The sequence below is a fragment of the Cnephaeus nilssonii genome (assembly GCF_951640355.1).
Source record: "Cnephaeus nilssonii genome assembly, chromosome: 23".
NCBI lineage: Eukaryota > Metazoa > Chordata > Mammalia > Chiroptera > Vespertilionidae > Cnephaeus > Cnephaeus nilssonii.
Window position 1 is genome coordinate 19,858,921 of NC_137094.1, and position 11,264 is coordinate 19,870,184.

At 47.3% G+C, this 11,264-nt stretch overlaps 1 protein-coding gene across 2 annotated transcripts; it reads left to right on the top strand.

The window, feature by feature from the left end:
- On the top strand, positions 1-8,467 carry TMEM183A (transmembrane protein 183A). 2 transcript variants are annotated; one of them, XM_079763733.1, is made up of 8 exons: positions 1-210; positions 328-417; positions 1,490-1,657; positions 2,670-2,829; positions 3,666-3,846; positions 5,984-6,064; positions 6,654-6,809; positions 7,824-8,467. In XM_079763733.1, exons 1-8 carry the CDS (start codon positions 102-104, stop codon positions 8,007-8,009), a joined length of 1,131 nt encoding a protein of 376 aa, XP_079619859.1. In that variant the 5' UTR covers positions 1-101; the 3' UTR covers positions 8,010-8,467. The 2 variants fall into 2 exon arrangements, with proteins under 2 accessions (XP_079619859.1, XP_079619860.1); XM_079763734.1 differs by having other exon boundaries at positions 2,673-2,829.
- The last annotated feature ends 2,797 nt before the right edge of the window (positions 8,468-11,264 follow it).

The window sequence follows — 11,264 nt, forward strand, 5'->3', positions numbered from 1 at the left end:
CTGGTGAGTCATCGCGAGAGCGGCGTCCTGCGGCGCGGGATGGCCACGGAGCCGGGTGGCGCTGTCCCGCGGCTCCCGGAGCCGGCTCTGGGGCCCAGAACATGGCCCGGGGTCCCGGCCCGCTAGGGCGGCCTCGCCCCGACTCGGCCGCCATGCCCAAGCGAGGGAAGCGACTCAAGTTCCGGGCCCACGACGCCTGCTCGGGTCGAGGTGAGCGAGGGGCCGGGCGGTGGAAGGCCGGGGCCGGGGGTGGGGGAGGCGGCCGGGGCCGGCGGGGGGACGCTGAAGGGAGGAGGCCGCCACCTCTGAGGGTCATGCTTGTTTCAGTGACCGTGGCGGATTATGCCAACTCGGACCCGGCCGTCGTGAGGTCCGGACGAGTCAAGAAAGCCGTCGCCAATGCTGTTCAGCAGGAAGGTAGGCTGCCGACGACCCTCCGGACCCGGGCCGCGGAACTGGGCGTTTTGATCCTGGGGCTCCATCAGTGTTTTCCTTGCAGCCCCTTGGGCATCTTCCGTAAACGAGTTGGCTCTCCTCGGGGTTGCTCCAGAGATTCCAGGGCGGGCGCCGGTGAGCCGGGAGCGCGAGCACTTTCTGCAGCAGAAAAGTCTTGTGCCCGTCTCTGCATCACAAACCCCTCTGTGTGCTCTTCTGTAGCTTCCACTTCCTTCTTCTTGGTTAGTCTTTTTCCTGCAGTTTACTGTGTCCTCCACGAGCTCTGCAGTTTGCTTCTAGTGGAAGAACCTTGAAGTATGTTCTTTCCTTCTCCCCTGTTTCTCTTACTTTCAAGCTTTGTACTTACATATCCTTGAGACTTGTGTGTTTAAAAAAATATATTTTAAGTGATTTCAGAGAGGAAGAGGGAGGGGGGGGGGAGAGAGAGAGAGAGAGAGAGAGGGAGAGAGAGAGAGAGAGAGAGAGAGAGAAAGAAAGAAAGAAACATCAATGATGAGAGAGAATCATGGATCGGCTGTCTCCTGCACGCCCCACACTGGAGATCGAGCCTGGAACCCGGGCCCGTGCTCTGACCGGAAATTGAACCATGATCTTCTGGTTCATAGGTCTCGCTCAACCACTGAGACTTGTGTTTTTATGACACCTACTATCTCCAACTCAAGAACATGATTAAACTGGATTTAGCGCCACTCAAAACGCTAAACGCTGATTCTCAGAATTTATGCCAATGAGAACAGCACTGGCCTTTAGTTTTAGCCCGTGCAGTTTATCGTGGGAGAATAATGCACTCCCTTTTTCTTCACCTCTGAAGTTGGCACTTTTCAGGAGTCCGTTTGCCCGTTGCTTTCCAGTTTTTAAAAAAATTTAAAATGCTTAATTTTCTTCCTTTTTAGAGTCTCAGCTTTTTTCAGCAGACTCTCATGCTGGTTATTCCTTTTATTTTCCCCCCCTCATGGATGCTGATATCCTGCCTAAGCCGTTTGTATCTCTGGATGGGACTCTGCCTTCTCACTCCTTCCTTATTTCCTTCTAGTAAAATCTCTTTGCGGCTTGGAAGCCTCTCAGGTTCCCGCGGTGGAAGCTCTCTCTGGGGCTGGTGAGCCCTGCGATGTCACGGACAGCAGTGACGAGATGGATGCGCAGGAGGAGAGCATCCATGAGAGACCCGTCTCCAGAAAAAAGAAGAGCAAGAGGCACAGAGGTACAGGGCTTGCTCTCTTTTGGTTCATTAGTCCTGTGTGTGGTGACTGCAGTAGAGAATCTGAGTTTGGATCTCAGGAGTGGGACAGGGTTTAACATACCATGAAGCTTTTCTTTACTGATTCCATTTTGACATTTTGAAATTTCTTAATAATTATGTTTAAAACACAGTTCTTTAATAATGACTGAATTTTGACCCTGAAGACAAATTTTTAATAGCACTCTGCTTCGTCAAAGTTCTGATGCGTCTCAGGGGAGGAAATGCTGGTGCCCTCTCTTTCAGAGAGCGATGTAATGTGATACAAGGTGGGGCCCAAACATGGTAGATGGAGCCTGAAATGATTGCAAGAAAGGATAGGAACCAGAAAAGAGGATGTTTCTTTAGAGGCCTTGGTCTCTGATATGAGGAACTCAACTCAAGAACCTGATTGAGTCAAAGAACTGCTGGGAGCAATTACCTAGAAAAGCCGAGGCAGCAGGAGGGAGGTGGTGTAGGGGCTTTTGCCCATGAAAGAGAAGGAAGAAATCTGGTTTTTGGATAGTTCTATGACACGTCTGAGCTAAAGGTTAAAGGTTAGCTTTAGGATTAGCCCAGAATTGAATGATTTAATGTATGCACTATTACTTTGAAAACTTCAAAATAGCATATAAATAATTATTAAATAAATGCCTTAAAAACGAGACCTATTCACGGGGGCAACAGGAAGCAAAAGTTTCCAGCAGCTGGAGTAAGCAAGAAGTGATGAGTTTGAGAGGTTTCCTTGGACCTTTAAACCTTTTTCTTAGCTGTGCAAGACCCGGGAGAATCTAAGTGTTGGGGGTTTTAGATATGTGTGTAATAGAAGGTCAGAGTTTATGGAAGGTGATTTAACTATGGGTGGTGGGCACACAGTGCAATATACAGGTCATGTATTCTAGAAATGTACACTTGAAACCTTTAAGACTCTCTGTGTGTGTGTTTTTTTTTTTTAAAAGGAAAGGTCAGAGGTTATAGTTCTTTTTTTCTGTTTCAGAAGACCTGGATGGGGCTGGGGGTGAAGAGTACCCCATGGATATTTGGCTGTTGCTGGCCTCCTACATTCGTCCTGAGGACATTGTGAATTTTTCCCTGATTTGTAAGAATGCCTGGACTGTCACTTGCACTGCTGCCTTTTGGACCAGGTTGTACCGAAGGTGCGGCCACAGGAAGCTCCCTATTGTCTGTGTAGCTGATTTCATGCTGTTTGTGATGTGAAACTGCTCCTGGGATGGTGACCTTTGCACTTTGTCTACTCCAGGCCTGGTGTGAGCCTGGCTTTGGGTTCCTTGAGACCCTCATTTAAAATTTGTATTAATTCATCGAGGCAACTGTCTTCCCTGTGGTTGTCCCCTCCCCTCATCCAGTATCCATTTGCAGCAAAAGTGTTGCTTCATATTTTAGAAGAATTGTCTTTGATTTTTCCTCAGGGGGTTGTCTTAGCTGGAATTTTCAAAAGCTTCAGATGCCCACCTGTTTGTCTTCCCAACTAGATTAGTTTCTTATATTTGCTGGTCGTCTTGAAGTACCATATAGTTTTGTTCTTATGCTGCCCTCCATACACTTGTAGGGGTGAGGAGAGGGTGAACAGTGTGACTAGTAAGAGGGCTAGTTCTTGATACTGGGTACAGAAGTGTAGTGAGGTTAGGAACTGTCAGTGAGAATGTGGTGGGAAGGAAGCAGAGAACTTCGTATCCCTTCTGGACAGGGTCTGAAGTATCTGGTACTCCTAGCAAAGCTAAGACTTTCCCTTTTTTAGGGTGAAATACAGATAATTAGAAATTTTAAAAAGGATGGAGAAGTATAGGATTATAAGGTATATGTAAATTGAGTTTCACATAGCAAAGAAGCTAAAGTAGCTGAGAAGTGAAGAGATGGTGATGTGTGTGTGTGTATGAGAGCGAAGTCACACTGAGGCTAGGAGTCACAGGAGACTGACCTGGAGCAGGAGAGACAGGCCACACGTTGGTAGGAGTAATGTGTCGTGTTTCAGGCACTACACGCTGGATGCCTCTCTGCCTTTGCGCCTGCGCCCAGAGTCCATGGAGAAGCTGCGCTGCCTCCGGGCATGTGTGATCCGATCTCTGTACCATATGTACGAGCCCTTCGCTGCTCGAATCTCCAAAAACCCAGCCATTCCAGAAAGCACGCCCAGCACATTGAAGAATTCCAAAGTAAGTGAGAATCAGTGTGGGGCTCTTGTGTGGTAGGCCTGTTCGTGTGGCTTGTCTCTAGCTTCCTTGGTGGGGTGGGGGGCTAGGCCTGCGGGTACCAGGCTGCTAGGGGACTAACGTAAACTTCCAGGGCTCAGGGTTTTCACGTCTCCAAGACGTCCCTGCTATGCCGGCCTGGCTTCCTTATGCTTTTATCATATTCCTTATTCTCTTTATCTTACTTTCATGCATCATGTTCACGTTAGATGGTTTTGAAGGTTTGGGATAGGAAGAACACACTCACATGGTAGGTCTCAGCTGTAATTCTAAGTGTTTTAAATCACGATGCGGAGGTAGAACACGCACAGCTTACTGGTTTTCTCTTTCTGTTGGGACACTGACATCTGGATTTCCCTTTTTGTTGACCTGCATTAGGGTCCTGGTGTAGATCTGCTCTTTTAGCATCTGCTGGCATGCTGACTTGTACGTAGGTGTGTTAGCCTTGGTCCGTTCTCTTCCTTTTCTCCTTCATAACGACATGCCTAGTGAACACACCTTTGTCCGCAGGGCTTGTATGGCAGATACTATGATTCAGGCCAGTTGATGGCCCCCCCCCCCCCCCAAACTAATATTGTCTAAATTTTATATCTTTTGAGTCTGTAGGTAATTTTTATTCTCAGCTTAGACAAAATCTGGTGTTCTATAGCACTTCCTACTCTTTTGTGTTTTGTTTTTATGCTTTGGATGGTACAATGATTCTTCTCCCCTAGTGTAGCCCAAGTGTGATAATATTCTACCTGATACATATTGATTAAAAGGTTCTGCTGATTTCAAGGTTATTTATCAAGGTTCCTCCCAGGGTTGCAAATGGAGGTGGTCAGGGCCATGAGCTGAGCTCAATTTAATATCATGCCAGCTGATGGATACAGGGCTGGGGTAGAATTTCACCCAGCAGCTGTTTCTGCTTGTAATGTGAGTGGACAGTGTATTGTGTCACGTTTACAGTCCCCCACACCCTCCTGAATAGTGATAGGGCCAGATTGACTATGATGAAGAGGGCATCGCCCCAGCGCTGACCAGCCAGGGGTAGGTCGGTTGCTGGAAGCAGAGCAGCATCGGGCAAACTCGTGCTGACACATCGTAGCGGCTCCAGTGCCCAGTCCTAAAGGACCTGTGTCTTCACTCTCTTATCACCGCCTAGTAATTCTTAAAAGTGGACTCTTAAAAGGCGATGTGGAATGATCGCTAATGTTTAACCCAGATAATAAGCCCAGGCTACCTGGCTGCTTCTCTGTGCCTTGTTGTTAGAGATCTTCTGAAGAGGATGTGGGACCTGCACTGGCAGCTGTCCCATGCATGGCCTTGCCACTTGTACAGCCACAGTCGCATGGCATTCAGGGAGCTGCCAGCACGCCTGAAGGAGTGGTCCCCTGTTCCCGGACTCCAGCTTTTCGTATACGATTCTCCCTCTCTCTCTTTTCAGTAGCATAGCTTGTGTGGGACACTGGAGCCGTTGTGATGGCAGCAGAAGTGTTTGCCCCTTAAAGCCAAGCCCATTATTTTTGATGGAACATCAGGACGTACAGGGCATGTCTGAAGGGCAGGACAGCTGGCACGGCGGACGACCCACCCCTTATCCCCTGGGAGGTACTTGACTTCTTGTGCTTAAACTTAGCTGTAGCCTGCCTTCACCGAGGGGCGTGCTGAATTCAGCCCAGTTCTGTAGTGTCCACCCTGGCTGTCGGCTCCCAAAGGGTCCTGAGTGGCTTGCTCCTGTTGATTCTAGGGCTAGCCTTCTCTGCCTGCCTTGGATACCATCTTGCCTGGTGGCTGTTTTAATATGGTGGAGTGGCCTGCTGAATCAGAGAATGTCCCAGTCCCTAGAGACCATGTTTCTGTCCTTAAAGATGAGGGTTGACTGCACAGCCTCTGAGGTTGACTTACATTGGTCCCTCTTCTCTGGACTGAGTATCCCTGGGACTGTCTCTTCATGTTGCACAGCGTCAAATTGGGGGGCGGGTCTCTATCTGTGCCAGAGTGAACCCGCAGCATTAGAGCTGGCAACCAGAAAGGGTTCTGCTGATTATTTTTTGTTGCCTTATTTTGATTTTTTTCTTTACTGTCTTATTTATTTTTGGTTGATTTTATTTTCTTATAGTGCTTACTTTTCTGGTGCCGAAAGATTGTTGGGAGCAGACAGGAACCAATGTGGGAATTCAACTTCAAGTTTAAAAAACAGGTATGTAATTGTATCTCCTCTTTGTTTTTCAGATATCTTGTTCTAGTAAATTTAGGCATAAAGTTGACTTATTGAAATAAAATACACATCAAAACCTGTAATACTGCCATGAAGAGAAAACGAAGAGGGAACTCTCCTGTGAGAGACACACAGGGTGTAACAGGTTAATGCAGAGAGTGGGTCCTGGGCCCAGGAGCACAGCCATGCAGGATGCCTGGGAGTGGAGGCCACGGTGCCCCGCTTTGTGCAGCACATGTTGTCTGCAGTGGGCAGGTCACAGGGAATTTGCAGTCTTCCAGACATTGGAGAGCCCCTGACAGAGCTGTACGTTTCCATTTCTTGCCGGGTGGCAGGAAATACCATCTAACTGCAGCATTGCACCCACTGCCACATTGCCCATCCAAAGGTGCCCCCCTTTCAAAGGGCAGGTTTTCTTGATCTCTATGGAAACCAACATGTACATAGAAAAAGAGGAGAAAACAGAAACGTGGGTCTCATAGCATCAGTTGAGCCATAGAATTTTCATTGGTGGAGTCTTGTCCATGAACATGTTGTCTCAGCCATGAGATTAATTTTCCATTCTCCTCAGTCCCCTAGATTAAAGAGCAAGTGCGTGGGAGGGTTGCAGCCTCCTGTTCAGTACCAAGATGTTCACACCAACCCTGACCATGACTGCTGCCTCCTGCAGGTCACCACCCTCAATTTCATCTTTATTCCCATTGTTATGGGGATGGTATTCACCCTGGTAAGTGGAGACGGGGTGTCTCCTCCGCTCTTGCACAGACTCTAACTGTACCTAGGTTTTGAAAGAAATTTGTAAGTTTAACCATTGAAGAAGAAATCTTTAATGAAGATGTTAAAAAGTCTGAAAGCAGACTTGTATATTAGGAACAGACCAATTTGTGTAGAAGTTATGCATGTTGGAGAGTATTTTATCTCTGTTCTCTGTAGTAGAGGGAATGTTTCTGCATCTCCTTTGTAGTGATCATTAATGTGAGAAACACTATCCTGCTAGGACAAGGATGAGGCCGTAAGTGAGCCCTATATAGCTTTTTTTTAAATGATAAAATAAATAATACATATTTAAAGAATTTAAGCAGTGCATATATACATTGACAGACTTCTGATAACCTACAACTGCAGTTTACATTTGGGGATTGTTCTTTAATGCGTCTGTTAATATGTGCATGTGCACACTGCCCCTCTGAAGTAGTGTTGTGTAATGTCATCCACGCTGCTCTTATTGTAGGCACCTGTCCCCTTTCTCTAGGGTAGGCCACGTTACTGACCTAGCTGTCATACGCTAGGTGCTTGATACCCATATCGTTCTCTGTGGACCTACACATACATCAACATATTTAGAGATTTTGTGGTGTATTTTACCAAGAAAACAAAAAACGGGATCTGGGTGTGTTTTATGAATCTTGATTTCACTTGCTCAACAATATCTGTTTAAAATCTCTTCAAGCCATCCAGCTCTAACCCAGTATTTAAACGTTGGCTTTGGTGGTAGTCTTTGTGCATATATCCTGATTTATTCAGCCATTTGAGAGGCATTCCTTAGCCTACTTTAAATACTATATCAAGCTAAGCAGAACTTATGAAATCACTCTTAATTTTTTATATCTTTGCAGAGATTATCTTGTGGCCTTGCCAATGCAAATTTTTTCTAGACTGTCTCATTTCAGAGGGGGCTGTAGGAGAACAAGGTGGTTCACTTTGGGTATGGGATGTAATGTCATTTGCTTTCCCTTCCCAGTTTACGATCAATGTGAGCACGGACATGCGGCATCACCGAGTGAGACTGGTGTTCCAAGATACTCCTGTGCACGGCGGTCGGAAACTGCGCAGTGAGCAGGGTGTGCAAGTCATCCTGGACCCAGTGCACAGCGTTCGACTCTTTGACTGGTGGCACCCTCAGTACCCGTTCTCCCTGAGAGCGTAGTCCCTGTGTTCTGTCCTGTGGAAGGGGTGGCTGGATTGTTTCTCTGGTTAGTGATGCACATGCTCTTTAGGTTCCTGGGGCTCCTGCTGGGCGAGGGAGGAGGGTTGAATCAAGAGGAAAAACAACCATGACTTCTAAACATATTTTAATGTAAGAGTTTCATCTGAAAGGAGAAACGGGGCCCTATTTTCTGTGTTAAACCACACTTGGTGCTATTGAGTTTGTTGTTCTTTATTCTTTTATCCCGATGAAAATGGATGATCTTGCTCTAGGAAAAAATTAGACTCTTGAATCAAAAAGGAAGTGCAAGCATTCCCTATGGATCAGAGGAGCCTTAGAGGCATAGCATTGCTGCTACTTTTGCTTCCAATTTAGCTGCCCCTCAAATTCAAGTGAATATTCTCCCTTTACCCATCTCCAGAAATAAACCAGGTGACAGGGTTTTCAGAATCTTATAAGACTGGCTTGTGTATCTTTCTTTAAAAATAATTTTTGGATATTTATCACATAAATAATATTTTGCCAGTTTGGGATTTTAGGTATTTTTTTGCATGAGGCTGAGAATAGTAATAGTAATGACTGTGTCTTAGGTCCTGTACTAGGAACTTTATGTAATATCTCTAATTTCCACAGTCCTGCAAGGTAGGTGTTACTGCTCTCATCCTGTGGTTGAGGAAACAGAATCAGTGACGTAGGCAGGACTCCCACCCAAGACTCTCCGCTCTCCCACAGAAGGTTATTCTTGGTTTTCTTGTGGTAGATGGTGGCAAAGGGGAGTAGGCAGAGTGCACATAGAAAAAGTCAAAGGTGAGTAAAAATTTGATTGTATTTGTGTGCCTTATCCCTAATCAACCTGAAGTTGTATAAAATTGATGAAAGAGTCTGTTAAATATGTTTTTAAGTAAATTGTAAAACAAACCAGGAAATTTATTACAGGAAAGATGGTGGTATTTTCATTGAATTGTTAGAAAGGCATTTCTTATACTGAAGGTCATTAAGAAATACATCCCCTGTCGAAACCGGGGTCCTGAACTACAGGCACGGTGACTCCTGCTCCGCCCGGGCGGCCTGGCACCGTGTCATTCTTGCAGAAGCACCGTTGTCAGGTCGTGCTGTAGCTGGTGTGCTCTGAGGAGGGCATCCTGACGGATGCTTTTTTTGTTGTGTTTTGTTTTTGCTAACAAGATAATCTTGCTGCTTTTTGCCTCCTGCTCCCCTGCCACATGAGCTGGAGATTGCCATGGGGTGGGTGTTAAGATGATACTCTTTAGACAGGAAAACCTTGTCACCATACTGCTAAATTAGTGTGTTGTTTTTTCTTTACCACCCTCCCTGCCCCCTGCTATTTAAGGACTGTTCTTAGGGAGCATCTGCTGAATACTTCTGCTGACAGCTAACCTTAGCCCACACCAAGGCTGGAATTAAAGCTGTGCACACAAAAACAGAATTGGGGCATTTGAATGATAAAAACAAAACCCGAGACCGTAAGCACCTTGCACATCTCTATAAACATTGCCCCTGAGGCAGGAGAAGAGAAGCACAGATCCCTGGTCCTGGAACTAAAGGGGGCTCTCCTGGTGGATTTCATGTCCCCCATTTAGGAGTTCCTTTAAAAAGGGGAGTGAAATGCATTTGGCTAATTGTGTTCTGACAGCTTCTGCGGTTTTGTATCAAGCTGTGGTATGATGATTGACAAAATAGACGATGCTTCAGCATGGCGTTGACAAACACTTAACATGGCTTTAGCTTTCCCTCTTCACTGGCTGAGTTGCCTTTTCTAGGGTGATTTGTGTTTATTAATGAAAGGATGTGAAGTGTCTCAGGGATTTCCCTTTGATGAGACCCCCCAAACCACCTAGAGAAGGTTTGGGACTACCTTTGTAAAACCTGTTTTGTAATTTTCACTTCCTAAAATATATACCTTGATTTTTCTCTGAAGGTCAGACAAAACGTACATTTAGCTTCATTTCTCACCCCCCAAATACATCACAATTATTCAGATTTTCCTACATTCTACAAAAGATACCTGGAAACTAAGCCAAGTGGTGAATTTATTGGAGGAAAGAAAAAAAAAGTTATATATGCAACTGACCTCAACTACAGCCTTGCTTTATTGAACATGTGCACATCTGTAAATATGTACATAGTACAAATACATAAAAATTCACACGTCTGCAGTGCACACGGCCTTGTGCAGGACTGAGCAGGCTCAGGGATGAACATCACAAACCAGACTGGAAAGATGCATTAATAGCCACACGGGACGGGGGAAGGAGCAGTTCAGGAAAATGAAGAGAATACTATCATTTGTCAATCAGGAATTTTGGCATTGAGACTGTCTTCATAATGTTAACAATCACCAAGTGCTGGAATTGATAAAAGTGACACAATTGAGTGTACACCATGGAAATGTATAAAGTTTCTCCACTAAAAAATGGGTGTGACCAAAGGAAAAATAAATGGGCACGAGCGAGCAGGTGTGTAAGGTGACAAACCAGACAAGGCCAGGACGGAGGCCAATCTGGGGAGCAGGTGGCTAGATTTGGGACTGGGTGGTTCAAAGGGAGGGCGGGTGTGACGCGCCGCCTAGCTTAGCTGAGACCACGCAGCCTCCCAGCTGCTCTCAGGTCACGTGCCAGGGCCGGGCTTGAGGGTGCCGGTAGGCTCCGCCCCTGGGGTGGGGCTCCGCAGGGAGGCTGCAGTGGCCTCTAGTCACGTGGGGGCGGGACGTGCCCGGGCAGGGGCGTGGTCTCGTTGGGGGCGGGGCTTGTGTCTGGGAGGCTGCAGCTGCTCCGTCCAGCCAGGGGCCTCGCGACCCGGGGGCTGCTTGCCCCGCCGAGCTGCCCGGTCTTGGAGGACTGCAGGCAGGTGAGCGTCTAGAGCCTGGATTGGGGGTAGATGTCTCCACCTTCAGCTTTCGCACAGTTTGGGGAGGGGTCTCCTGCGCCTTCAGCATCAGCCCGTCCCTCTGTCCCTCTGCCGCCACCCCTCACCGGCCTGTTCAGTGCAGTGCCCTTGGGGTGAGCATGGGGGCGATGCACAATCTGCCGGACGGTGGAGTTCGTGCTCATCTATCGACCTCGGAGGAGGGGGCTAAGCTGGCAGGTCTGGAGAAAATGGGAGGGGCTGCACCCCCATTCCTCCTCCCCTACCCCCACCCCAGGAGAGTCGGAGAAGCGCCTCAACTCCTGGGCCAGCTCCGCTCCAAAGATACCAGAGGCGCTCAGGACTTGGCGCTCTCCTGGTGCGGGGGTC

Coding starts and splice junctions, on each gene's coding strand:
- TMEM183A (XM_079763733.1), top strand. CDS start 102: ATGGCCCGGGGTCCCGGCCCGCTAGGGCGGCCTCGCCCCGACTCGGCC. Junction 3,847..5,983: donor GCACATTGAAGAATTCCAAA/GTAAGTGAGAAT, acceptor ATTTTCTTATAG/TGCTTACTTTTCTGGTGCCG. Junction 6,065..6,653: donor ACTTCAAGTTTAAAAAACAG/GTATGTAATTGT, acceptor CATTCTCCTCAG/TCCCCTAGATTAAAGAGCAA.